Genomic DNA, 27524 nt, shown 5'->3' on the forward strand with positions numbered 1-27524 from the left:
AGGCATCCACCACGCGGTTTAGACCGGTGAGGCAATTCCAGGGCACCCGAAGGAGCGTTCCCTCCTTCTGCACAGGCCACAGCCTGCCAGTGTGTGACCTGGGGCCTGCACTCTGCTGCTCTCCTGCCTCACTCCCCTGGGAGATGAGACTCCACCATTTCTTTGCTTCTAGTACCAAGGTGGACTCGAATGATGCAGGGTTTCAGATCCAGGGGAGCATCACAGCTGCTGGCCCATCTGGCAGCTGTGCTAGAACGCTGATGCAAAGAACCTGCAGACACCTAAACGTGCATTGTCACTGCGCTGCCCTGTGGCTGTCAGCGGGCGGTTACTTGACCACTGGCTTGCAGGATCCCACCAAGCCTCTGTCTCGCTGCTCCCCTCCTTCTTCACTCACCTCGATGTCTGTAGGGCTGTTCTCTCACATCATTCTCACTCCCCTCCCTTTCTGCTTTGTCCTTTGAGAGACCAGCCTGAGGGGTCTTGCCATACAGGTTAGCCTATGGCAGTAAGGTCTCCCAATCGCCTCCTGATACCTAAGCTCCCAGAAGTCCAAAAGAGACACCTCTCACTTCAGGACAGCCCACCTTCAGGAGCTGGGTGGCTGCAGGCTGCGCTCCAGAAGGGCACAACTCTCCGGTGGCATCGCTGTGTGATCAGGGAGCCCCATGGAGAAGACACCCCAGGAGTGCTGCTGGGTAGCTGTGCACAGGCAGCTGCAATGTGCCCTCTGTGTCCCTGGCTGCAGGGGCAGAGCGGAGATCCTTCTCAGGTATGATGAGGCAGCATGAGGAGTTTGCAGATCGGTACTTGGAAACTGGCTGCCTCTGCTCTCAGCAGCGTCCAGTTCCTTCTCTGGGAAGCACTGGGGGTGACAGTCCTGCAGGTCAAGGAGCTGCCAGCACAGGGCAGCTGAAACCAGGGCGGGTGGACAGACTGGCTGTCCTCAGTCCGCACAAAGGGACTGTCTCTTTGCCTCTCAGGGCCCACCTGATGGCACCTGCAGTGCAGCAGGAATGGCAGTGCCAATACCACTCCTCAGCTGTGGTGGGGCAACCGGAACAAAATACACAGAGAAAAATCCCCTCAACTCCGCTCCATAGTTGGGTGAACACGGGGGTGGCAATGCTGTGAAGCCCTTTTATGCCCTGAGTGTATTTAATCCTAGATCACGCCACGTTCCTATTTCGCTACTGCTGTAGGGAAGGACTGACTCCTGCAGAGCCCACAGCAGAGTCTCCTACTCCCTGGAGCACCCTCAGCAAAAACCAACTCATGAGAGATCTACTAAAGGTCTTCGGGAAAGCAGAGAGGCCTTTTCATTGGGGTTCCTCTGAGAAATATGTTAGGTTTTGCTCAGCAAAGTCTTGCCTAACTCTTTTCCCTCTCAGACAATCTCTGTGCCAGGAGGCACCAGATGCCAAGTGGCTACCCCTTAACCCAGTTCCTCCTCCTGGCATTGGCAGACACGCGGGAGCTGCAGGTCTTGCACTTCTGGCTCTCCTGGGCATCTCCCTGGCTGCCCTCATGGCCAACAGCCTCATCATCACCACTGTACTGTGCGATCACCTCCTCCGCACCCCCATGTGCTTCATCCTCATAACCTCTCCCTCCTCGACCTGGGCTCCATCCCCACCATTCTCCCCAAAGCCACGCTCAGTTTCCTGTACGACCAGAGCCATCTCTTACTGAGGATTTGCTGCCCAGCACTTACTGATACTCTTTTTCATTTCAGCAGAGTATTTTCTTCTCACTGTGATGGCTTATGACTGCTTATGAGATTTGCCATCTACCTCGCCAACCTGACAGCCTGCAGTTGTGCGAGGAGCTCCACAGTGGATGTCATTTCCCTCAGCTTTACAAAACTCTGGCCATGGTCTCCCTCAGTGTTGTTCTGCCCAAGTGAGGCCATGACACTCTGGGTGCGAACAGAAAGAGATGAACACCAGCTGGATGGTCAGGCTGAGAGAGCAGTGGGGAAGGGCTCACACCCCACCTGGAGGCCACTGGGACATACTGGGGCAGTGTGGGCAGCACAGGGGACTCTCCTGATTACAGTTTAAGAACTGTAAAGATAATCCAGTGGAGGCAACTCTCACAGTGTCTGTCGGTGGCACCAAACTGAGAGGAGCATCCCTGTGCCCTAGGGATGCCATGGAGGGGAACCCTGGCAGGTGGGGTGGCCGCCCTGGCAGGAGCTGCACAGATGCAGGACGGACCAAGGGCAGAGCCTGCACCTCCCTTGCATGGACTAACACCCTGCAGCTGCAGGGCCTGGGACCTGCCTGGCTGGGCAGTGTCTGTGCAGAAAAGGCCCTGCTGGTGCTGGGGGACAGAAGGCAAAACACAATCCCACCCCGTGACCTGGTAGCAGAGGCAGCCAGCAGTGCCCTGGAGCGTACGAAGAAGTGCCTTGCCAAGAGAGTGAGGGAAGTGATTGTGTCCCCACGCTCATCCCTCGTTAGACCCCCTGTCCGTGACTGTGTTCATTTTTGGGCCCTGACTGTGGAGGGAAGGGGGGAGGGAGCGGCTGGGTGGCTGCTGGGCTTTTGGCCAGAGACAAGCCTTGACAGCAAGGAAGATGTGTATAATTCGGAGGGAGTTGAGGAAGGAAGGGAGGCAACAGAAAGTCCCCAGGACTTGGAGGGCCACGGTTTCATATCTTTGGCAAACCCCATTCAGAATATGCTGGGAAGTGATGCTGACATTCCGAACCAACAAGGTCCATGGGCAGGCAAAGCTGTGCCTGTTGTTGTGACCCTAAGGAGACCCACACGCCTCTCTAAGGTGACCTGCACACCTACGGCATAGATCATGCTGGGGCTGAATCTCTTGCCTGGCTTCAGTGGCCCCCCGAAGCCATGGACAAAGCTTTGTGTGGAGGCCCCAGGTGAGGCTGGTCAGGGCCAGGAAGGCCTAGGGATGCTCTCAGGGCCCTGCCCCCATGGGATCCCACCTGCCAGTGCCCTCAGCAGGCCAGGTTCTCCTTCCCTCCTGCCCTGGGCTGTGCTCTGCTGCTCCTTTTCCTCACTTACCTGGGCATCAAGGACACCACAATTTCATAATCACTACAATCAAGACTGGCACTGCTATTCACATCCCTGAGCATCTTGTCCTCTTTGTGGAGACCCAGGTCCAGGTGAGCATCAGAGTGGGCAACCTGTTTGGTCTGAGGAACTTGCCCACAAGCCCCTGCACTCTTGGCATCCTTGCTTACCTGTCCTGTGAACACCAAGGAGACTGATTCCCCCAGAATAAACCAGACTATCTCACCCATTGTTTCTCCTGCCATAGTATCTCACAATCCAAACATTTTTTTAATTGGCAATAAATTAATCTTTGCCAAGGCAACACATCTCTGGACATGAAAAGAATCATTAAGAGATTTCTTTGTCTTTATCTTGACCCATGAGCATTGCTGGTTTATTTTCTTCCTTTGTCCTGTTGAGTCAGTGCAGCGAATGAGCAGCTGAATGTTTGTCTCACCATTGGTCAAGGTTAACCCACCACAGGACCACATCAGGACTGCTGAGCCCACAATGGGGCTCCCAGCAGATGAAAGACCCTGACACATCACAGCAAGTCCTGCAGAGGCCAGAAGGATGGTTAGGACCTGGGACACATTATGGGCAAAGGGAGGCTGAGAGAGCAAGAGTATTATTTGAGAAATGGTTCTGAGTGAAAGACTGGAGCGCTGGACCCAGGCCAGCTGGTGGGATCTCAATCAATATTTGTTAGAACACCATGCCATGAGAACATGATCTTGTTGGAGGTGTCTGACAATGGCCTTCACTGAGAGACCAATGTGGCAAGAGCTATGGGACTTGTGTGTAACAAGTGTCAGTAGGAAAGTGGCTCCCTTTATATTTAGAAATGGTGATGGAGTTGTGTATCACTGGGCAACGGAGGAGGACAGAGGTGACCATGCAGCAGTGGTCCCTAATGAGGGCTGGGGTATATGACCAGGCTTGGAAATGAGCAGTGTTTGGGAATTTGTGGGGAAAATTTCCCTTCTGCAGCTTTCTGAGGGTGTGCAGGGAACACGGCACAGATCTGGCCCCTCAGCCCCGCTCCTTTGGTGCCTTGCTTGCTTCACCATGACCCCTGGGTCTGCACCAGGACACCCTGCTGTGTGCCCCCACCCTGCACACCCACACAGCTGAGCTCTCACTGGTGTTTCCCTCTCCCTGGCCCTTCCCAGCCCTGCCCCCCCCCCAGCTCTGCCCACCTCCCCTGCCCTCTCCCCAGCCCAGGCAGACACAGCAGCCCACGCGGGGCTGGCCCCATGCAAGTGCCCACCCAAAGGGGGCTGCAGAGCTCTGGGCACTCACCCCATGGCCATAGACCATCACAAGGGCACAGCAGATGCTGGTGGGCAGAGAGGGGTCTCCTCCTGCCAGTCAGCCCCAGGGCTGGCACCAGCCATGGCATGAGGACACAGAGGCCATTGCCTCCCTCTGTCTGCTGCTCCTCTCTCACAGGGACCCTGCTTGCCCACTCCTGGCAGCCCCTCGGGGCCAGTCCCTGTCCCCAGCACCAGGCTGCTGGCCTGGGGGCTCCCCAGGCACCTCCTGCTGCACCAGGGACACAGCAGCCTGCCCCAGCTGGGGCATCCACAGAGACACCTGCTCTTGCCCAGGGATGTGGTCTCAGGCATGGCCCTGAGCAGGCGGTGCTGCTGTGCAGGGCAGCGGTGCCTGAAAGCCCAGGGAGATGGTCCCAGGCACATCCCTCTTGGTCACCCACCATTCCCATGGGCACTGGGCCCCCACACGCCAAGGCTCAACACAGGCCCATGCCCTAACGCCTTGCCCCATGCCCTCCTCCCCTGAGCCATGGGGAACCCAAGCCCAGCAGCATGGTCTTCTGGGGGCAATTCCTGCAGCCTGTTCCTGAGCTCAGCTTTGGAAGAAGAGACCAACCTCCAGATATAGGCATTGAAAAAACCCACCCTTTTATTACTGAGATGTGACACAGGAGTATATATGTACCATCCTCCCTGGCGCATGTACAAAGGCCTCTGGGTCAGGGAGGCTGGGTTCGTGCTTTTGGGGAAGTGGAGTGAGGAAATACATTGAAGTAAAACCATGATTGTCATAGATGGAATGTTAAACACACATGATGTCCTATACGTGACTTGAAAATACCTTGTAAAGAGCCACAGTCAGTTCATTGCCGCTGAGAGACACCTGACTGCATCAGCTTCTTCAGTGCGTCCTTCAGCTTCTGGTTCCTCATGCTGTAGATGAGGGGGTTCACTGCTGGAGGCACCACTGAGTACAGGACTGAGACCGCCAAGTCCAGAGATTTGGAGGAGACGGAGGGGGGTTTCAGGTAGGCAAATGTGCCAGTGCTGAGAAAGAGGGAGACCACGGCCAGGTGAGGGAGGCACGTGGAAAAGGCTTTGTGCCGTCCCTGCTCAGAGGGGATCCTCAGCACAGCCCTGAAGATCTGAACGTAGGACAGCATGATGGAAACAAAACAGCCAAATGCTATGAAGGCACTAACCACAATAAGCCCCACTTCCCTGAGGTAGGTGTGTGAGCAGGAGAGCTTGAGGATCTGTGGGATTTCACAGAAGAACTGTCCCAGGGCATTGCCGTGGCAGAGTGGCAGTGAAAAAGTATTGGCCGTGTGCAGCGCAGCATAGAGAACATCACTACCCCAGACAACAGCTGCCATGTGGACACAAGCTCTGCTGCCCAGCAGGGTCCCGTAGTGCAGGGGCTGGCAGATGGCCACGTAGCGGTCATAGGCCATGACAGTGAGGAGAAAATACTCAGTTGAAATGAAAAATAAAAAGAGAAAAGCTTGGGCAGCACATCCTGCATAGGAGATGGCCCTGGTTTCCCACAGGGAATTGGCCATGGCTTTGGGGACAATGGTAGAAATGGAGCCCAGGTCAAGAAGGGACAGGTTGAGGAGGAAGAAGTACATGGGGGTGTGGAGATGTTTGTCACACACTACGGTGGTGATGATGAGTCCGTTGCCCAGGACGGCAGCCAGGTAGATGCCCAGGAAGAGCCAGAAGTGCAAGAGCTGCAGCTCCCGCGTGTCTGCCAATGCCAGGAGGAGGAACTGGGTGATGGAGCTGCTGTTAGACATCTTCTGTTTCTGAACACAGGGACCTGTTGAAGGACAAAAGGCAGGGACAATTTAGGAGAGACTTCTTTGAGCCAAGTGAAAGCCGTTTCTCCTAGATGCACCCCCCGTGCCCCATGTCCCCCCCCTCTGCCGTTCCTAGGAGAGCTCCCTTCCGAGCCGTGGCTGGAGCTGTGCTGAGTGCTGGCCGAGTGTGCTGTGAGGAGCAGGGGCTGTGCCCGCTGGCTGCCCAGCAGTGAGCCCTGCTCTGCAGCAGGGGCTTCATGGGAACCGTGGGGGCAGGGGCCAGTCCTGGCCTTGCACTGGCTCAGCCCAAACTGCTCCCAGCGCAGAAGGGCCTGTCAGCATCGGCTCTGCCCGTGCTGAGCAACGGCCATGGCCAGAGTCAGGTCAGGAGGGCTTTGTGCTGTGCTCAGGGAGAGCAGAGTGAGTGCTGAGAGGCAAGGGCACTGTCTGTGCCTGAGGGCAGAGGCAGGGAATCTGGTGAGTCCCTCCAGCTCCTTCTCAGCTGCCCCGCACTTGCAGCTTTCTGTGATAGAGTCCAATTACACTGACATGTGTCCTGGTTTAACCCTGGCTGGAAATTATGTACCACAGGGATGCTCACTTACTCCCCCCTCCCCCATAGGTATGAGGAGAGGAATCAGAAAGGAATGTAAATCTTGAAGTTTGAGACGAGAAAAAAATCATAAATGCAGTAGAATAAAAATGAAATTACAATAACAATAATGAGAATGACAGTTATAATGAGAGGGAGGTAGTCGGGGGTAATAAAATCCAACAAGAAAGAAAGAAGAAAGGAAGGAAGAAAGGAAGAAAGGAAGGAAGGAAGAAAGGAAGAAGGGAAGGAAGGAAGGAGGGAAGGAAGGAAGGAGGGAAGGAAGGAAGGAGGGAAGGAAGGAAGGAGGGAAGGAAGGAAGGAGGGAAGGAGGGAAGGAAGGAAGGAAGGAAGGAGGGAAGGAAGGAAGGAGGGAAGGAAGGAAGGAGGGAAGGAAGGAAGGAGGGAAGGAAGGAAGAAAGAAACAAAGAAGGAAAGAAACAAGGAGGAAGGAAAGAAGCAAAGAGAGAAAGAAAGAAAGAAATGAAGAAAGAAAGAAAGGAAGGAAGGAAGAAAGGAAGAAGGGAAGACAGTGATACACAATACAGCTGCTCATCACCCACTGACTGATGCCCAGCCAGTCCCCAGCATCGACTGGCAGACCCCAGCAAACCCCACCAAGTTTATATACTGAGCATGAACATGTTGCATCACCTATAAACAACCAAAAATATCAGTGCATTTTCAAAATTGTTCTCAAAAGTCCTTCCCACTTAGATGAAAATTAACTCTATCCCAGCCACAACCAGGACACTTTGTTACCCTAAAAAGCAAGCAGACACTGCTGAAGAGCAGAGGGATCCACTACAGAGCACAGAATGGCTCGCCCTTTCTCAAAGTCTCAGCACCCCCCTTTCTAGCCAGGGACACCCATGGTCACAGTGTGCCCTGGAAGCAGCGTGCAGCTTGGGTGGACACCCCAAGCAGGTGACCAAGGGTCCTGATTACGGTAATTGTTAAAGGAGAGCCAGCTCCTTCCCCAGCATCACACACTGCATTGCCCACAGCTTCACAGATTGGAGGAAACCTGGGACACCTCCTTGCTGTGCTCACATCGGCACAGGAGGACTCACAGGGTCTGTGCCTGAGCCTGCAGCTGAAACTCCCATTCCAACCGAGCCGGTCAGTTATCCCAAAATCATCTGAGCAAAGCCAGGAGAGAGACAGATGGGCACACTGGAATGCCTTTCCCTTCTCAAGCCCTGCACAGCACCTCCCAGACCAGAGCAGTGCAGGACAGCCACGCTCAACGCCTGCAGCTGTCCCTGCCAGCAGCTCTTTCTCTGGCCCCACGGCTCTTCCCTGCCAGCGCTCACAGAGCCCAGCTCAGCCCCTGTGTGCCCAGCTCTGCCCTGCAGCCGCTCTCTGCCTGCAGGCCTGAAAGAACAGCTCCCCCAGAGCCTGAGGGAAAAGGAGAGCTGATGCTGCTTTGATCTGGATGCTGCTGCAGAGGGAAGGCACTTGCTGACCTTCCTCATAAACATCACTGTGATGCTCTGAGAGTCTCTGCCCCTGCTCTGACCTACACAGTTCAGATTCCATTCCTACCAAGATGAGCAAGATAAAAATGGAAGCAGAGATTCAGGCAAGAAGAGACTCCAGCAGAAAACCCCTGCCGTGAATGTGCTCATGAGAAGTCGCCTTGGAAATGAGGTGGGCATGAGCAGAAGCTGCGAGCAGCCCTGACCAGTGCAGCACCCACGCAACAGCACGAGAACATTGCCCTGACAGGGTTCGCTCCTTCCACCTACAGATTCTCCCCGCAGCCGCACGGGAGCTCCCCGGCAGGCTGAGAGCTGCCCCTGGCAGGCGGCAGAGCCCCTGCCCCAGCACACAGCCCCCTGGGCTGCAGGGACCCTGCTGGCAAGGACAGCCCTGGGCACCCCTGCCTGCACAGCCACCTTCACAGCCCTGCAGCCGGCCCTGGCACAAGGCAGCCCACATGCCCTGGCCCTCCCACGCTGCAGCAGGGAAGCCCTGCTCTGCAGCACACTGGCCTCCTCCACAGCACAAGTCTCCCACACGGTCCCACAGGCTGGGGGGCCCCAGCTGCTGCAGACCCGGCTGGGAACTGCAGAGGCATTGCCCTGCAGCCACACACTTACCGGCTCCAGGGCTCTGCAGATTTCTCCAGCAGGGAGCTCTCAGCAGCCTCCCACCAAGGGCTGCTTTTGAGCTCTCCCTGCCTCCCTCCTCTGCCCCTCTGGGCTCCCTCCAGCTGTCCCTGGGGCTGCAGGGGAACCTGCTGGGCAGCAGGATGAGGCAATCCCTCACGGGCCTTGCCTCACCTGGGGGGACACACTTATTTCCAGCTGTGGCAATTCTCTTACTAGAAAAAGTTTTGTGCAGGAGTATCAACTTTTGTTAACCCATTACTAGAGAGGACACCAGGAAGACTGCAGCAAAGGATCCAAGTACTCCTAAAAGAGCGTGTGTGTATGTGTGTGTCTGGTGGTTCTGCAGGCAGGGCGGGGAGGATGTCCCCAGAGCTTCAGTAAGCCCTGCAGAGCCCATTTCAGCACTTCACTGCACAGTCCGAGGGCTCAAGACTCAGCTCTCCCTTGCCCAGGCCATGTCTCTGCTCTGAAGCAAAGCCTTTGCACCCCCGGGCTCGGGGACACTTGGTACCAGGTTGCCTTATGGCCAGGCAGAGCTGGGCTGGTGCCACAGCTGGGGGGCTTCAGCCCAGATGTGCAGCAGTGCCCTCAGCCAGGGGCCCACGCAGAGGCAGCTGCAGCCCGTCCTGTTGCAGACAGAGCTGTGACCCTGAGGGAACCAAGTGCCAAGGCAGGTGGCAGAGCTCAGCACAGCTGCTCGGCAAGGACAGCAGCCTCCAACAGCCCAGGCATCCACCACGCGGTTTAGACCGGTGAGGCAATTCCAGGGCACCCGAAGGAGCGTTCCCTCCTTCTGCACAGGCCACAGCCTGCCAGTGTGGGACCTGGGGCCTGCACTCTGCTGCTCTCCTGCCTCACTCCCCTGGGAGATGAGACTCCACCATTTCTTTGCTTCTAGTACCAAGGTGGACACGAATGATGCAGGGTTTCAGATCCAGGGGAGCATCACAGCTGCTGGCCCATCTGGCAGCTGTGCTAGAACGCTGATGCAAAGAACCTGCAGACACCTAAACGTGCATTGTCACTGCGCTGCCCTGTGGCTGTCAGCGGGCGGTTACTTGACCACTGGCTTGCAGGATCCCACCAAGCCTCTGTCTCGCTGCTCCCCTCCTTCTTCACTCACCTCGATGTCTGTAGGGCTGTTCTCTCACATCATTCTCACTCCTCTCCCTTTCTGTTTTGTCCTTTCTGCCATAGGGTATCACAGAGGTGCCACTAGAATTGCTTATTGGCTCAGGTTTGGGCAGGGGCTGGTCCATTTTGGAGTCAAATGAAAGTGGCTGTTATGGCCATGGAGTCAGCTCTGGATCTCTTCTTACCTTTGCCAGCCTACAAACACCTCCAAACCACTCCCAAACCCTTGCCATGTAAACCCACAGGATCTCTAAATTCCCCAATATGATGTGAGGTTATTGATCCTAAGGCTTCCTCACGCTGCTTAAATAAGACTTTTCCCTTTCCTCTCCCTGATTTAGGTTATTTCAGAGCAGTTACCCTGAAGCACACCTGTGTCACCAGGGCCAAGCTCAGACATGTAACAACAAAAATAATAATGGGTACCAAGTGTCCAAGGTCACACGCAAGCAAAATATTTTGCTGCAGAGCATTCTGGGGTGGTGGGCAGAGGTCACTGTGAAGGTGAAATGAGATGTCCCTAAGGAGAGCAATCCATGCTGTCCTTGGGACCAGAGACACGCAGGGCTGGACTGTGCAGTGCTGCAGGAGAAGGCATTGCTGCCAGTGATGCCTCTGTAGCCCCAGTGGACATGTGGTTCCGGTGAACCTTATACCCAGAAAGGACAAGGTGCTTTTGATTGTGTCCTTGACAATGGACATCCCGTGAGGCAGGGACACTTTGAAAATCATTGGTCTGTTTCTCTATTGCCTCACCACAGGGGTGACTTTCAACAGTGCTGGCTAACTGGGGAGGCCCAAGAAGGCTGAATGTTAGTCACGTGCTGCCCACCTACAAGAAGGGCAGGAGGGAGGATGGGGATAACTACAGGCCTGTCAACCTGATCTTAGTGCCAGGGAAGGTTGTGGAGCTGATCATCCTGAGCGCCACCACACAGGAGGTGCAGGAAAACCAGGAGGTCAGGACCAGCCAGCATGGATGTATGAAAGGCAGGTCCTTTGTGAGGAATCTGATCTCCTGCTGGGACAAGGTGACCTGCCTAGTGGATGAGGGAAAGGCTGTGGATGCTGTCTAACTGGACCTTAGGAAAGCCTTTTGGCTGCATCTCCCACTGGATTCTCCTGGAGAAACTGGCTGCTCATGGCTTCGGTGGGTGTTCTCCACGCTGGGCTCGAGCTGGCTGGACAGCCAAGCCCCAAGAGGGGGAGTAAATGGAGTGAATTCGGGTGACGACGGCCCATAAGGAGTGGTGTTCCCCAGGGCTCAGTGTTGGGGCCAGTCCTGCTTCAGAACTTTATTAATGATCTGGCTTGAGTGCACCCGCAGTGAGTTTGCATACAACACCAAATTGGGTGGCAGTCTTGATCTCCATGAGGGCAGTAAACCTCTGCAGAGGGATCTGCACGGGTTGGATCATTTGGATGAGTCCAGTTGTATGAAGTTCAACCAGGAGAAGTGCCAGTTCTGTACGTGGGTCACAACAGCCCCCCACAACGCTACAGGCTTGGGCCAGAGTGGCTGGAAGGCAGCCTGGTGGGGAAGTACCCTGAGGGTGCGGGTTGACAGATGGTTGAGCATGAGCCAGCAGTGTGCCCGGGTGGCCAAGAAGGCCCATATCATCGTGTCTGCTATCAGAAACAGTGTGGCCAGCAGGACCAGGGCAGTGATGGACGCCCTGTACTCGGCACTGCTGAAGCCACACCTTGAACACTGTGTTTCCATTTTGGGCCCCTCACTGCAAGAGAAACGCTGAGGATCATGTCCAAGAAGGGCAACAAAGCTGGTGAAGGGTTTGGAGCCCTGGTCTGTTGATGAGTGTCTGAAAAGACGGTTTTCTTTTGAAAAGTGGTTTTACTCTGGAGAAGAGGAGACTCAGGAGAGATCTTACTGCTCTCTAGAGTTACCTAAAGGAGGTTGTAGATGAGTGGGGGTAGGTCTCTTCTGCCACATAACAAGTGACAGAACAAGAGGAAATAGCCTCTAGTTATACCAGGAGAGGTTTAGATTGCATATGAGGAAAAACATCCTCACTGCAAGGATGGTCAGGCATTGGAACAGGCTGCCCAGGGAGCTGGTGGAATCACCAGCCCTGGAGGTCTTTCAGAAATACACAGACACAGTGCTTCGGGACGTGATTTAGTGATGGAATTGGCTGTCCTGAGGTAATGGTTGAAGTTGATGGTCTTTAAGGTCTTTTCCAACCTCAATGATTCTGTTCCTATGCTTCCGTGATTTATTGCAGGCCTACCTAGACACGTTGCTGAGCAAGCTGGTCTAGGTCACCCTGCTTCAGTTGGAGGGCTGGATACAATGATCTCCAGAGGTCAGTCTACCCTGGAAAAAAAAGCCATAGAGCTATAAGAGCATATATAAAGAATGTCAACTCAACTACAGAAGTTCATGTGAAGAATATTTCTCCACTCAAATGGCTTGTGGGAAATGCATTTGAAAAATCTGAAAGAAACAAGGCTGCTTTTCTGTGGCCAGGTCATGGGTTAGAATGAGGGTGACAGAGGGGTGTGTTATGAGGAGGACAGCTGATTCTCAGGAACTCCTCATGCAGGAGGACATGCCTGGCTGTGAAGGGGCCTGTGAGGTCAGTTCTGTCTCTGGAGGTGACAGGCCAGCATCAGGAACGTGGCTGGGACAGTCCCTCTGCCAAGGGACCCCATAGGCCCCATCCAGGACAAGGGCTGGGGTACAGGCTGTCATGTCCATTTTGCCTGTGGACATGAGAGGACAGCAGCAGGCATGTGGCTTGGTCACGTCTCTGGGAGAAGCTGAAAGGCCAGCAGCAGCCATGTGGTTTAGAAGACCATGTGGAGGTGACTTCACTTTTTTGAGGGGAAAGACCACCAAAAATAGCTATTGAGTTATGTTCCCTGCTTGGAAGGCAGTTCCTGAGGTGGTAAAGCCTTTCTGGGTAGTGGGAAGAAAGAGGAGAGGGGAAAAGATTTCACAAAGTGTAATGTTGCAAATGGAGAGTGGCTATCGGGAGGAAGAACTGTCACTGCAAGGGTCCTGCTGCGGTGCCAGAGCTCAGCCAGAGGGAGCCTGGATCAGCCCATGGTTTGTGTTTCAAGGAACAGCCGGTGAGAGTGGAGGTACCTCAGCGAAGGTATGGCAATGTTGGGGTGAGAGCAAGGCAGGGCAGTGAGATGGTGCCTACAGCCTGCAGGGCAACAGGGGCAGGGCTCCAACCATGTAGGACAGCCTGTGGTGGAGAGGGCAAAGGGTGCTGTCAAGGCTGGAAGGCACCAGTAGAACCCAGGTCTGTGTCCCCTTGGCTGTGGCAGCTGTCTCTGCCTCTGAGGGTCATGACAAGACATGATGTCCTCACGGCACGGGGGCATCGTTGCCTCCTTGCAGCCCCATGGGGAAGCTGGAAGTTGCTGTGCCATTGCTGTCCTTCACTTGGCAAATCCCCATGAGGTCTATTGCCACAACTGAAGAGTTGCCCATAGGGAATATTAGAGACACTACTGAAAGACAGTCCAATTTTTCCACTCTGAACCTTAAAGCAGAAGCTACATAGGTAGAATGGATTGGAGTAATCACAGAGGAAGAGGAGAAAGGTATCTGGAGATGAACTTCTTAACCCATAGCTGTAAATCAGGAAACCAGGACGTCAGCATATTCCAAATCTCTTCAATTTCTTAGAAGGTGTGAACTTCCTGGGACTCATGACAAATATTAGGATGCTTCCAAATTTCTTTTATATCTCTAGAAATTCTCCCACTTTGACCTAATTATACACAACAACTGAGGTATTCTCTGAGGTTTGCCCTCTGATGCCAGAGTTCACCCAGAGGCAGCCTGGCTTGTCCCATGGCTTTAAGTCTCAAGGAAGAAGCAGGGATGAGGGGAGAAACTTCAGAAAAGGCAGAGAAATGCGGGTGTGAGGGCTGGGTGGGAAAGCAAGGAAGATGCCAACCCCCAGAGTGGAAAGAGGTGCCACATGGACAGTGTAGGGCAACTTGCAGTGGAGATGGCCCAGGGCTGCAGCAAGGCTGAATGGCCCCACAGGGGGCTGAGGCCTCTGTCCCCCTGGCAATGGCAGTTGCCTCTCCCACCAAGGCCTGTGACATAGAACTCGATTTGGAGGGTCTTATGTTCTGCCCTCCAAGAGCCTGGGGGTCAGGGCTTGGTCTTTCTGCTTCATAAAAAAATCCAAATGTGTTTTGCAGCATTACAGCCACCGACACAGTACCTTTGCCTACCTGCAGTTCTGGCCTCTAATTAGCTACTCTAACGAGTCCATGGGGACGCTTTGTCAGCAATGGCCCTCAGCGGGACCCATTCATGCTTCATGGCATTTTGAGTGTTTCTTCTGACTTGCATTCCTTGAGTGGTTGGTTCAGTCTTCTCTCAGTAGCTCAGGTTCATGGAAGGAGCCCCAAGTGCCTTAAAGAAGTTATTTACAGTTTTATAATTTCCTTCAGATGTTGAAGACCTGTGTAGCTAAAATGAGCTTTTTCATGGTGTAGTTAAAAGGGAAGACTTTGAAGCGCACCAGATGATAATTCCTTTATTTATTTCATAGGTTATATTTTGCTACTTTTTAGGCTAGAGGGGAGGTTCTAGCAGCAATCTCCAAGTGATAATGATGCAGAGGATCTCCTCAGCAGTTCTGGACTGGTAGGAAACGCAGTCCCTTGAGGTCTGACACCGGATGGACAACCTTGCTCTGACTGTCCCCAAGACCACCCTTTTTCTCATTGTCCCCTGGGACTCACATCCCTTCTCCTTACGTCAGACTTCTCCCCTCAATTCTGCAGGTGGGTGCTGCAGCTCCTCTGCACCATCCCCACCAATTTGCCTTAGAGCACTGGCTGCACACCGGTACAGAAGAATTATTCAAATCTGCAAGCAATGTGAAGAATGATCAAGTGGCATAAATAAGCCAACACCCTCCACAAGCATATGCCGAGTCCAAGCTGTCTCTGATGAGGTGCCTTTCCGCAAGGGACACTCTCATGAGAAATCTTTTAGGTGCTAGATACAGAAATATAGATCTAAACACAAGGGGAGAGTTGGGTAAGGAGACAGTTCGGCTGCAGGAAGACATGCAAGCTTTTCCTTCCTGAAGTAAAAACAGCAGCACAGGTGAGAGGTACCGAAAAGACCAAAGAGTAAAGGGAGGAGAAAACAGGTGAATAACTGAAAGAGCCTTTGCTGAGACAGTCTGCTGAAAAGATGACTTAGAAGTCGTCACTGTCTCCTGCTCAGGTGCAAATATGTTAAAGATGGGAAATGTAAGGACAGGTGGTATAATTATAGTAATAATGGTGAAGTTCTGGTATAAAATCAATATTTCCTTGAAGTATCGCTTTTGAAAGCTCCTTGAATTGGCAGAGGTCACATGTGAGAAAGGACAAGTAAATGTTGCAACTGTCTTGGAAGGAGTCCAGAAGTGCAGCTCCATGAGTGGTGTGAAGGGTGGTGAGGGGTGTGCCACCAGTTAGAGTCCCCTTGAGTGACATTTCTGGCACCTGAGCGGGTAACTGTCCAGGTGGATTTCCCAAGGGTAACTCCTGCCTCACCAACCTGACAGCCTGCAGTTGTGCGTGAGGAGCTCCACAGTGGATGTCATTTCCCTCAGCTTCAGCAAAACTGTTGTCATGGTCTCCCTCAGTGTTCTGCCCGAGTGAGGCCATGACACTCTGGGTGCGAACAGAAAGAGATGAGTAAAACACCAGCTGGATGGTCAGGCTGAGAGAGCAGTGGGGAAGGGCTCACACCCCACCTGGAGGCCACTGGGACATACTGGGGCAGTGTGGGCAGCACAGGGGACTCTCCTGTGCCCTGTACAGCAACTGCCACAACGTCTGTTGATGGCACTACATTTTCAGGACCATCCCTGTGCCCTAGGGATGCCATGGAGGGGAACCCTGGCAGGTGGGGTGGCCGCCCTGGCAGGAGCTGCACAGATGCAGGACGGACCAAGGGCAGAGCCTGCACCTCCCTCGCATGGACTAACACCCTGCAGCTGCAGGGCCTGGGACCTGCCTGGCTGGGCAGTGTCTGTGCAGAAAAGGCCCTGCTGGTGCTGGGGGACAGAAGGCAAAACACAATCCCAGCCCGTGACCTGGTAGCAGAGGCAGCCAGAGTGCCCTGGAGCGTATGAAGAGGTGCCTTGCCAAGAGAGTGAGGGAAGTGATTGTGTCCCCACGCTCATCCCTCGTTAGACCCCCTGTCCGTGACTGTGTTCATTTTTGGGCCCTGACTGTGGAGGGAAGCGGGGAGGGAGCGGCTGGGTGGCTGCTGGGCTTTTGGCCAGAGACAAGCCTTGACAGCAAGGAAGATGTGTATAATTCGGAGGGAGTTGAGGAAGGAAGGGAGGCAACAGAAAGTCCCCAGGACTTGGAGGGCCACGGTTTCATATCTTTGGCAAACCCCATTCAGAATATGCTGGGAAGTGATGCTGACATTCCGAACCAACAAGGTCCATGGGCAGGCAAAGCTGTGCCTGTTGTTGTGACCCTAAGGAGACCCACACACCTCTCTAAGGTGACCTGCACACCTACGGCATAGATCATGCTGGGGCTGAATCTCTTGCCTGGCTTCAATGGCCCCCCGAAGCCATGGACAAAGCTTTGGGTGGAGGCCCCAGGTGAGGCTGGTCAGGGCCAGGAAGGCCTAGGGATGCTCTCAGGGCCCTGCCCCCATGGGATCCCACCTGCCAGTGCCCTCAGCAGGCCAGGTTCTCCTTCCCTCCTGTCCTGGGCTGTGCTCTGCTGCTCTCCTTCCACACATGCCTGGCCATCAGGGACACCACAACTTCACAGTGACTACAACCAAGACTGGCACTGCTATTCACATCCCTGAGCATCTTGTCCTCTTTGGGGAGTCCCAGGTGCAGATGAGCATCAGTGTGGGTGGCCTGGTTGGTCTGGGGAACTCACCCACAAGCCCCTGGGCTCCTGGCATCCTTGCTTACCTGTGCAGTGATCACCAAGGAGACGGATTCCCCCAGAAGAGACAGGCTCTGTGATCCACAGGTTTCCTCAGGTCATTTCAAGCAGACATTGTTCATGCCTCACCCTGACTGTATGACCTGTCACTCTGTCCTGGCTCGGGCTGGCATGGAGTGCATTTTCTTCAGAGCAGCCCTTCTGGTGCTGTGCTTTGCATCTCTTCCTAAGGCAGCGCTGACCACACACCAGTGTTTTGGCCACCGCTGCAGAGTAATCACCAAGGCTTCTCTTTCTCACACTCTGCCTGCGCTACAAGGAGACTGGGGGGACGCAAGGAGCTGGGGCAGCTGACCCCCAGTGACCACAGGGATATTGCATATAAAAGGATTTGGGTGCTGGACTGGGCAAAACCACAACTAATTCCTCCCTCAGTGCCACCCTGGCTGCTCTCCCCTTTGATCCACACTCAAGCTCTCACCCAACCTCATTGCCTGTCCAATACAAGAGCTCCATGTATCTGAGCTGCCCTGAAATCGCACAGAGCGTCCCCCTCCCCTCATCTTTCCTGTAGGTCTCCCCTACAGACCTTGTGTCTCCATCCACCGCCAAAGGCGTGGGAGCTGCCCTGCCCCTCCTCAGCGCTTACGGCACTGATGTCACAGCTCTGTGGTGGCACAGGGGGCTCCTGCTGCCCGCGCCCCAGGCGGTGGGCTCTGGGGCCCATGTGGGCTGCAGCACCTCAGGGGTGGCACCAGGGCCAAGGGCAGGCTTGTCACACGGACACCGGTACCCAGGGATGGGAGCCCTTGTGTGGGAGGGGTTTGCTGCCCAGCAGAGGATGCTGGAGCGGGTGGCAGGGGGCAGCAGAAGGATGAAGGACGTTCCCACCACGAGAGCAAGGGCTGCAGTCCCCGAGGCCAGAGGGCAACAGGCCTGGGCTGCGCAGCCCTGGCAGGAGAGGGCTTTGCTCTCCCAGGTGACTCTGTAGCACCCTGCGGCCTGTGCCAGAGCTGAAGCTCATCTCCAGGATGGGCAAGATGCTGCTGCTGGTGCTGAGCGAGCCCCTGGGGGAGGCCAGCCCGTGATCCAGCCCTCCTGGGGCTATCCTGCTGGTGGCAGGCCGGCCAGAGAGCAGCTCTGCAGAGAAGGACCTTTGGGTGCCAGAGGACAAGCAGCTGAGCAGGAGCCATCGATGCACCCTCATGGCAAAGGCCAACGGCCCCCTGGGCTGCATTAGGAAAAGCATCGCTGGCCGATGGGGGGAGGTGACCCTTCCCCTCCTCTCAGCACTGCTGAGGCCACATCTGGAGGGCCGTGTCCAGGGCTGGGCTTCCCAGAGCAAGGGAGTTGTTGACCTACTAAAGTCCTGCAAAAGGCCACCAAGCTTCTTGAAGGGACTGGAACATGTCTCCCAGGAAGACAGGGTGAGAGATCTACAGCTGTTCACTCTGGAGAAGAAAAGCCTCTGAGAGTCTTATTAATGTATGCAGCATTCCATGTGAGCCAAGGCAACACTTTTTGAACTGAGGATGTTCAACCACAGCAGGTAGTTGCCGAGAGTGGTTATGGAACGTCCACCCCTTGACATATTCCAAACCTACCGAGCCAAGGCCTTGTACAACCGGCTTGAGCTGGCTGCACGTTTTAAACTAATTGGTTCTTGAAGCTAAGCCTTGCATACTAGGCAATCCCTGATTGGTGGTTAACTACCAGCAATTAACCGCAAGGTGTTACCTTTCCTTGGCGCCATCCTTGGCGCCATCCGTCTCCCGCTCCCCTGTGCTCTGTAAACATGCCTCATCATGTTAATTGTTGTCTAGACAAGCTCGAGCACATTCCCCTCAGCTAACTGATTGCCACGCATGGTCCTAGTTTCCAGCCCGCTCCTGCATCTCCCCCTTCCTGTTGCACAAAAGAACCCCTGAAACCGAGCAAAAACAAGGCACAAGTAATAGAACAAATAAAAAACCAACTAAGACACATTATCAATGTCAAAATAACCCACTGTCTTTGTTCCGTACAGTTTTACAATTCCCCCTTTTTGCTTTTGAACAGCTAGTACCAGGTTTGCCATGTTCTGCAGGGCCCTTGCAAACATGACAGCAACCAAGGCAATAGCAAACAAACAATACTGCCAACTGAGTGAATGGATGCCAAAAAGGCTGACATTTTCTCAGATTTTGTTAACATGTTGCTGCAATGGGGCGCCTAAAATGCACGCAGCACATACCATCAAAATCCTCACAGCCATGTCCTTGAACCAACACCAAAAAGCAGTGGCAATTTTGACTCACATTCTGAACTGCCTACCAAACAAGGTGATTTAACTCTTTAATGCTTTCCCTGCTGTTACTCTGGATAAGAGAAGAACCGCTGCAACACGTTCCCATCATAGCCTCCTACTACATTAGTATCTACAGAAAGACAATTATCGACAAAGTGTAAACAATATCAGCTTCTTTTGGATTAACATTATACATAGGTGGAAGGGCACACCAAACAAGAACTGGTTCAGTCAAAAAGTTCGAAACATCGCATGCCTTCTCTGAACATACCTCTGGGGTCATTCCCTTCATTCCCTCTCTTTTTTATGCAAAGAGAAACACTTTCCCATAACAGAGAAGCCCCTATTTACATCTCTGAGCCCGGACACAAACCGCAGCTGTATGCGCCACCAGGCTCAGGGCAGGAATCATTCATGCAGTTACATAGCTATATATCACTACAAGCATGCAGACACCTATTAAACACTAGATAACCATGTTTATCTTTCCTAGTCTCCTTCACAATACCCAGCTGTTCTCTCATCTCTTGTTAGGTCAAATATTCTCCAGTTTCCTCTCCTACATCTCTCTTCAGACATTCTCTATCCTCCTCTTTTTTGCTTGTTAATTGCGACAAGGCAAAGGGTGTGTGTAGCTGGGTGACCATGACCTGATTTATGTTACAATCGACTAAACACTGAATACAGGAAAAAAAGGTATGTGAGATGTAAGGCAAACATCAATAAGGTGGTTAAAGATAATGATAATAAATCCTGTAATACTTTTGAGTCATGGCCCAAAGTTTCCCAGCCGTGAGAAGAGACCAAAGGCCTCCCGCCCCTGGCTCTGTTGCAGATCTTTGTTTTAAGGCTTTTGAGTTTTGTATACTTTTGTAAATTAATTCACAGTGGTCACTCAGATTCACATAACACATCCTATCAAAGTCTTCACACTTGTGTCCCTGTGCTAATAATAAAAATCAATAGCAACTCGGTTCTGTAGCAACACATGATGGACAGAATCAACATCTGTTAATAAGCCAGGAAAAAAATAGTATTTGTGGTATTACTTTTTTTAGCAAGCTAGCAGCCTAATTTACTAAGCAAGTTAAAAGCGTGTACTATTCTTACAGAAGAGATTAGAGAAGCAAAAATGTGTTATGCTGCATTCCAGAACTCAGCCTGAGAATTACGGTCTGCTGTGAGTTCTGCGTTACAATCATTTGACACATGTTGGGGTTGCGATTGTGAAAGTTGCCCGTTTACAGTTTTCATTGACATTATCACAGCTCGTTGTTTTAAAAGCAACCCTTGAGCTTCCTGATGTTCGACTTGTTGCAAAATATTCTGAAGCCAATCAATCAAGTTAGTATTAAAGTTAGTGACTTTCTAGGACCCTGCAAGACTGTGGCAAGACTCCTGCACCCTGACTGCCTTAATAGCCATTCCTTCATTTGCAAACAGTTGTCCCTGGGATACCTTGCCTGAGTCACAGAATCGGCACAGTTAATTGCTCCAGCTAACTGCTCATAGTTAACAGCAATTCCCCGATTAAGGTTTTCAGTCAAGGCCACTACACACAGCTCACAAAAATCAGATAACCACATCATATACTGTATCAGTTAGTACCATACAAAGCAGTAACTTCCAATCATGCAGTGTGAGTGTATAAGGCTCTGCCATCACTTCAAGAAGGGACATAGCAAATGTATTATGAATCCTCCCTTCCCGCACTGCTTTGCTTAACCCTTTAACAGCCTCGTATTGCACAGGCTGCCACTCTCGAGGTTGATCTGTCTGACAAAATACTGAACATGCCATAGCGACTCCCAAAACCCATCACTTAAGTGTTTCCCACTTGCATTCCTGCCACCAATCCCTCAGACCCCCTTTCACCCTCCCCAAAAATACAGTCAATGCATCAGGAGAGACAAGGGGGTGGTGGAAAGGTCTAGCTCCTTTTCCAGATCTATAGGACCTGGATCAAAAGGTTTATCATTGTCAATAAAATCATTGTCCGAGTTGTCCTGTTCCCGTGCTTGGTCCTGTGTTGTGAGGGTCGCTGCAGTCAGTGACAGAAGCTTTGGGGGCAGAGGAGGTGTGGACAGAATCGCCATCGCTGACGGTGTCTTGAGAAGAGCCGCGCTGTCGGTGGAATTTACAGCTTCCTCTGGTTTAGCACCGCTAGTAGAATTAGTCCACACTTGGCAAAGAGTAGTCAGAATTTGCCACCAAGATGTTAAATGCATTCCCGACACGGAGCTCCCCTCCACGGCAGCATCATACAATTGGCTGCTGTCTGTACACACTTTCATTCTTTCAAAGTCTCTAAAGTTTCTTGGCTGCTCACCTGTCTCGATGAATACAGGCGTTATCCTCGGGGTTTAGGTTGTCTGCCTGGTCCAGACAGCAAGACGATCGTTCAGCCAAGCTGTCTCCTCCGGAACGCAGCCCTCTTCCACGAGCTGGCTTTTTTATCGACCAGTTCCGTCCTTATTCTTCCAAGGCTTGGGAGCACCACCATAGGGGTCACCATTTGGGGAGACTGAGGCATGGGCTCCCGGATCTGACTAGAAGACCCTTTATGAGTCCATATACATCCCTCACAGGGGAAGACACTTGATTCCCATGTTTCCCACAGCTCATCTCTCAGTTCCAGAGGGACTTCATTTGCCGGTTCCTGCTACCTTTCAGCAGCTCATTCAACGTTCTGTGGGACTTGCAGCCTGCCGCTCAGCCTGGCGGTTCATAAACCCATCACGTCGGGGTCTCCAGTTTGCTGCGATGGATAGACAGGACGCTGTTTGATGCTAGCAAATGCTGACTTATTGTGCAGAAGCACGAGTTTATTTATGTTATCAGAGGTCGCGTGCTTTAAACAGATTGGTTCCTTATGACGTGCGGAAAACGGACTCCACAATCCGTAAGATTGTAAAGTAGGTATGTTTAATCAGCGCTGGGCAGCACGGGGGTAGTCCCGCCAAAAATCGTGCGCGCCTGGCGCGAAAACTTGCGCGATTTTATAAGGCAACTCATTACATATTCATAACTATGTTGTAATACGCCTATACATATGCATTACCTATCCCCGCTTTGTATTAAAATTAGCTCTGCGAGTCATTTCCATATTTTTCTCTCAACTGAGTTTGCGCAGTGTCCCCTGGTGGTGGTCATCAGGGGTCCTGAGGATGAAGGCAGGTGAGTCTTCCTCGTGACCGCTAGTTGCCCCCACACCTGGCGCAGGCTCAGTAACGTCCTGCTCTTTGTCCAAACCGCAGAACCGGCTTTGGCTTGTTCTTGCAAGGCTGTAATCTTTCTTTGGACTTATATGGTCATAAAGCTGGACTTACATGGTCACGAAGCCCTTTACTCCCGTACACCTTGTCACAGCACCCAAGCAAACCGTGTAAGATTTGGCAAACAGCAAAACAGACTATCATAGTCATTAAACTTTACAACTTTACCCTAAACAGCTAAGCAGACTATCATAATCGTTAAACTTTACAACTTTTACCCTAAACAGCTAAGCAGACTATTACAATCGTTAAATTTTACAACTTTACCCTAAACAGCTAAGCAAACTATCATAATCGTTAAACTCTACCCTATCTCTTACCCCCCCCTCTCTCTCAGTCCCCCCTTTTCAAAGAAATTAGTAAATTCTTGTACTCAGACTCGAAGTATTGATTAGATTCTAATTTTTGTCACAGTTGATTTCTCTTCCATTCGCTATAGGAATTTCCAGTTCCCTTAAAACACCAAAATCCACAACGGGCAGCTATACTAATAATTAAAAATAGAAAGACAATTACAATGATCATTACAAATAATTGTTTTAACCATGTTAGATTGGGCAACCAGGATGTCAATTTCTCCCATAATTCAAAAAAACTCCAAGAAGTGTTGTCTTGTGTCACTTTATGTAGAATATTTACTTGTTTCCTAATTTCTTGGAGGTCCTCGGTGATTCGCCCGCTCTGATCGGCATACATGCAACAATCTATATTGATCACAGTGCATACCCCCCCTTGGGAGGCTAATAGCAAATCTAAAGCCATACGATTCTGTGATACTATTTTCGTAAGTCAGTAACTTCCTCCTGGAGTGCCAGGAGGGCATCAACTGTCCTATTTTCCACTGTTTCTATTACAGCTGAGATGTTTATTATTGCCTTTTCCAACTCACTAACCCCTAAAAACGGAATGAACCATCGCGCAAAACTGTGGAAACTCGTTGGTCTGTTTATGAGGGGGTTATTTACAACGTTTCGTTTTTTTCTTATGGGGGGTCGCGTTAACCCGTCAATGATAGTAATATTGGGGACCAGACCTCCCAGAGTGCATGCTCCTCGCCGTCCTATGGGCAAGACTTTATGAGCCGTTGTGCCACACAACCAATACCACCCTGTCCCTTGTGGGGTCAGGAGACCGGTATAGTTTAATTTCAAAAATCCCAGATCTCTAACTGTCATATTTAATGTACGACTTCTGTTACAATTTAGGTGTTCTCCCATAAACAGCCCTTTCCCCGAACTTACTAGGCAGTTATCCCCTAATATGCTGGTCTCTTCAACAGTTATTTTTAGTCCCCGTCCCCACTTAACCTGAGGGTCTGTGCTCCAGATTGTATTTCCCCAAAAGGAGCCATCTTGGCGGTTCATTAGGGAAACTGGCAGTGGGATGCCTATTAACGGTATCTCATAACCAGCATGCCTTGGTATTTGGGTACAGATCCAACAATCTGTTTTATTTAAAATTGTGGTGATGTTTTGAATCGCCTGTATATACCAGTTCTCTCGCCAGGCCGCTGTGTCTATCACCTGTAAAATTATCAGAATCATGTTAAATTTAACCCACATCCTATCTTTTTAGCTTGAGCTTTAATGGCCCTTGAATTTCTCATGTCCAAAGCTTTTGTGGCGACTTCTTCACACGGGTATGATGAATCCAGGCATTCTGTTCTTTAATTTTGATTGCTGTGAAGGAGGTGAGGAGTACTTGGTATGGTCCTTCCCACTGTGGTTTCAAGGGTTTTTCTGCAAGAGACTTTACATATACATAATCTCCAGGTTGAATATCATGTACAGGCCCATCCAGACCCCTTCCTCGGGTCCCAATTACATGTTTTCCAATTTTATTGAGCTGTTTGCTCAATGCCACCATATAGGAGGTCATAATTTCGTCCCCAATTTGCATTGATGTCCCCTTTTGTATTCCATAGGGGCGTCCATACAGAATTTCAAAAGGGCTCAGTCCTTCTCTCACCCTTGGTCTTGTCCGTATACGCAAAAGGGCTAAAGGGAGAGACTGAGGCCATGGCAAGTTTGCTTCTTGTCCCAGTTTTACAATTTGCTGTTTGATTAAGTGGTTCATTTTCTCCACTTGGCCACTCGACTGAGGGCGATATGGGGTGTGAAGTTGCCAATCTATACCTAAATGGTGGCTGGTTTGTTGCACTAATTTTGAAACAAAGTGTGGTCCTCTGTCAGAGGATACGGTTGCTGGAACCCCAAAGCGAGGTATTATTTCTTGTATTAGTATTTTAGTTACCTCCCGAGCCTTGGCAGTTCTGGTTGGGAACGCTTCTGGCCAACCTGAAAAGGTATCAGTTAATACCAGCAAATATCGGTGCCCCCCTTTTCTTGGAAGTTCCGTGAAATCAACCTGCCATTGTTGTCCAGGCCCATTACCCTTTCCAATCTGGCCCATTTCTAGTTTGGGAGTATTCTTTGGATTAGTTTGGAGGCAAAGGTCACACTGTTGAGCCACTTGTCTCACTGTGGTATATAAATTTCTAGCCACAATATCTTTTATCAGATGCTTATACAGAGCCTCCATTCCCCAATGTCTCTTCCTATGTGCTTCCCGTATTAAATGCCACAGTAAATATGAGGGAACAATTAATTTTCCCTGTGGGGTATAAGCCCATCCCTCTTCATTATATGACCCTTCTAAGTCTGAAATAAGTTTCTGATCTTCCCTAGTGTGAGAAACTATGGACTAGGGCATTGTTTATTAAGATTTATGTTAAGCCCAATGTAAAGGTCAGACAGTGTGAGAAACTATGGACTAGGGTATTGTTTATTAAGATTTATGTTAAACCCAATGTAAAGGTCAGACAGCAAAAGATATAAATAGCCACAAGATACCGCTTGTGCAAGATAAGATAACCACCAGATGTCCAGGAACTGACAGAAACAGGACAAACTACCCCATATAAGGACATATGAGTGAGGGGTCAACTATGGGACAAAGGAGGAAGACTTCTTACTTCGGCCTCAACGACCACCAGGAGGCAGAAAACGACCCCCTAACAACAACTGAAGCATGCGCAGGGTACCTCCACTACCTCATGAACACGGGAGTAAAGATGTATAAAAAGGGACTGTTTGAACTGCTCAGGACGGCAGTTGGCGGAGCGCAGACTCCCCTGCCATCCAGCGCTGGTTTTGCTCATATTCTACTTGCTATAATTAATAAAATTTTAATTGGATTATGATCCGTTGTGGTCTCAATTTATAACAATTTCTGGTGCCGTGACTCGGATAAGGAACGGTGGGCTTTGGTCCTCCGGGGAGGCGCCCCGCGACATTTCGCGGCCCCCGCGACCAACAGCTTACTCCAACCTTACCGACAAACCTAAATTCTAGAATAATGAGCAAAGGAGAAACCGGTAAAATCCCATAAAATTCTGTGCACGGGAGTCCGGACGAAGACGCAGGACGCGTAAGTATATTGCGAATTTGTTCGCGGGTTTGCCGTTCGGGCGGGATTGGGTTTCCTGGAATATAACGAGTGAGAGGTTCGATATACTGAACCAAGCGAGTGCGGACTCTTAAGTACTGCGTTTCCCATCTCCCGCGAGGGACTGGGCCAGGAACAAGGGGAGCGAGTGAGTGTATGTTTGTGGATATTCCAGAAGATGGGGGCGAAGGGCAGCAAGCCTTCGACTCCCATGGGAAGGGTACCCACTGTACCTAAGAATACCCCTCTGGCATATATCTTAGACAATTGGAGATATTTCCCTGGAACTCTAGGGAAAGATAAGCAGAAGATGATAGAATATTGTACTAAGATATGGGGAGGGAAGAAAATTTCTAAAAATGTCTTTTGGCCAGTCTATGGGTCAGAAGAAGATTGGGTAAGACAGCAATTAAACCTCTGGGTTAATAATAAAAAACCCCTTAACCCGGAGGAGAGTCGATATGCGCAAGTGTGGCTAGAAAGACCGGGAGCTAGACTTTACCCACTGAATGAAATGAAAACTAAACAAAAGAAAAAGCAGGAAGAGTTGGACGAAACCCTTCTAACCCCCCCTCCTTACATACCTCCTCCTGCTCCCGCAGAGGTCCCCAGAGCGCCCACTCCCCCACCAGAGTCGGAACAAGGGTCTCCCCCTCTTCCTAGACACGTAACTAGAAGTCAGAAAGGGGCAGCTCAGATGTACCCCCTAAGGGAAATACCCATGGGGGGACCTCAACCTGTGATCGGATATATTTCCGTACCCCTAAACTCGGCTGACCTACGAGATTTTAAAAGAACCGAGATGGGAAACTTAATTGAGGACCCACTCGGAGTGGCAGAAAGATTAAATCAATTTTTGGGACCAAACCTTTATACTTGGGATGAGATGCAATCTATCCTTGGTCAATTATTTACTACCGAGGAAAGAGATATGATTAGACGAGCAGGAATGAGACTGTGGGATGCTCAGCATGCCCAGGGACCCCAAGCAGATATTAAATGGCCACTCCAAAGACCTAATTGGGATAATCAGGATCCAGTGCATAGAACTCATATGCAGGACCTGAGAACTATAGTAATTCAGGGGATTAGGGAAGCAGTACCCCGTGGCCAGAATATCAATAAAGCATTTAATGAAATGCAAAAGAAAGATGAAAGCCCTACTGAGTGGCTGGAACGACTGAGGAAAGCCCTTCAGCTGTACTCTGGGGTAAATCCAGACGACCCTTTAGGGCAAGCGCTCCTCAAAACTCAGTTTGTGGCAAAATCATGGGAAGATATCAGAAAGAAGATTGAAAAGTTAGAAGACTGGCAGAATAGAGGGTTGGATGAATTACTGAGGGAAGCTCAGAAAGTCTACGTAAGGCGGGAAGAAGAGAGCAGCAAGCGACAAGTAAAAATGATGGTAGCAGCGGTCAGAGAGGATCGCAAAGAGCGAACTGGTGAACACAGATCTGCTGGAATGAAACAAGGGAACGTAGTAGTAAAGAAGGAACAGAGATGTTGTTTTTACTGTGGAAAAAGGGGACATATAAAACAGAATTGCAGAGAAAGGATCAGGGATGAGGAAATATTGAAAACGGAATAGGAGAGTCAGGGGCTCTATATCTTAGGGGACCGGAGTCATCATGAGCCCTTGATAAAATTAA

General features: G+C 51.3%; 2 protein-coding genes across 2 annotated transcripts; both read right to left on the bottom strand.

Annotated features, from left to right (window-relative positions):
* Positions 1 to 3606: 3606 nt before the first annotated feature.
* On the bottom strand, positions 3607 to 6108 carry LOC129783384 (olfactory receptor 14C36-like). The gene is made up of 3 exons (XM_055793362.1): positions 5198 to 6108; positions 4992 to 5126; positions 3607 to 3613 (listed from the first exon to the last, which is right to left on the bottom strand). Exons 1-3 carry the CDS (start codon positions 6103 to 6105, stop codon positions 3607 to 3609), a joined length of 1050 nt encoding a protein of 349 aa, XP_055649337.1. The 5' UTR covers positions 6106 to 6108.
* Positions 6109 to 23618: 17510 nt separating this feature from the next.
* LOC129783413 (protein NYNRIN-like) lies at positions 23619 to 25101 on the bottom strand. The gene is made up of 2 exons (XM_055793392.1): positions 24184 to 25101; positions 23619 to 24147 (listed from the first exon to the last, which is right to left on the bottom strand). Exons 1-2 carry the CDS (start codon positions 24967 to 24969, stop codon positions 24031 to 24033), a joined length of 903 nt encoding a protein of 300 aa, XP_055649367.1. The 5' UTR covers positions 24970 to 25101; the 3' UTR covers positions 23619 to 24030.
* Positions 25102 to 27524: the final 2423 nt, after the last annotated feature.

This window comes from Falco peregrinus, unplaced genomic scaffold (genome assembly GCF_023634155.1).
Source record: "Falco peregrinus isolate bFalPer1 unplaced genomic scaffold, bFalPer1.pri scaffold_40, whole genome shotgun sequence".
NCBI classification, from domain to species: domain Eukaryota; kingdom Metazoa; phylum Chordata; class Aves; order Falconiformes; family Falconidae; genus Falco; species Falco peregrinus.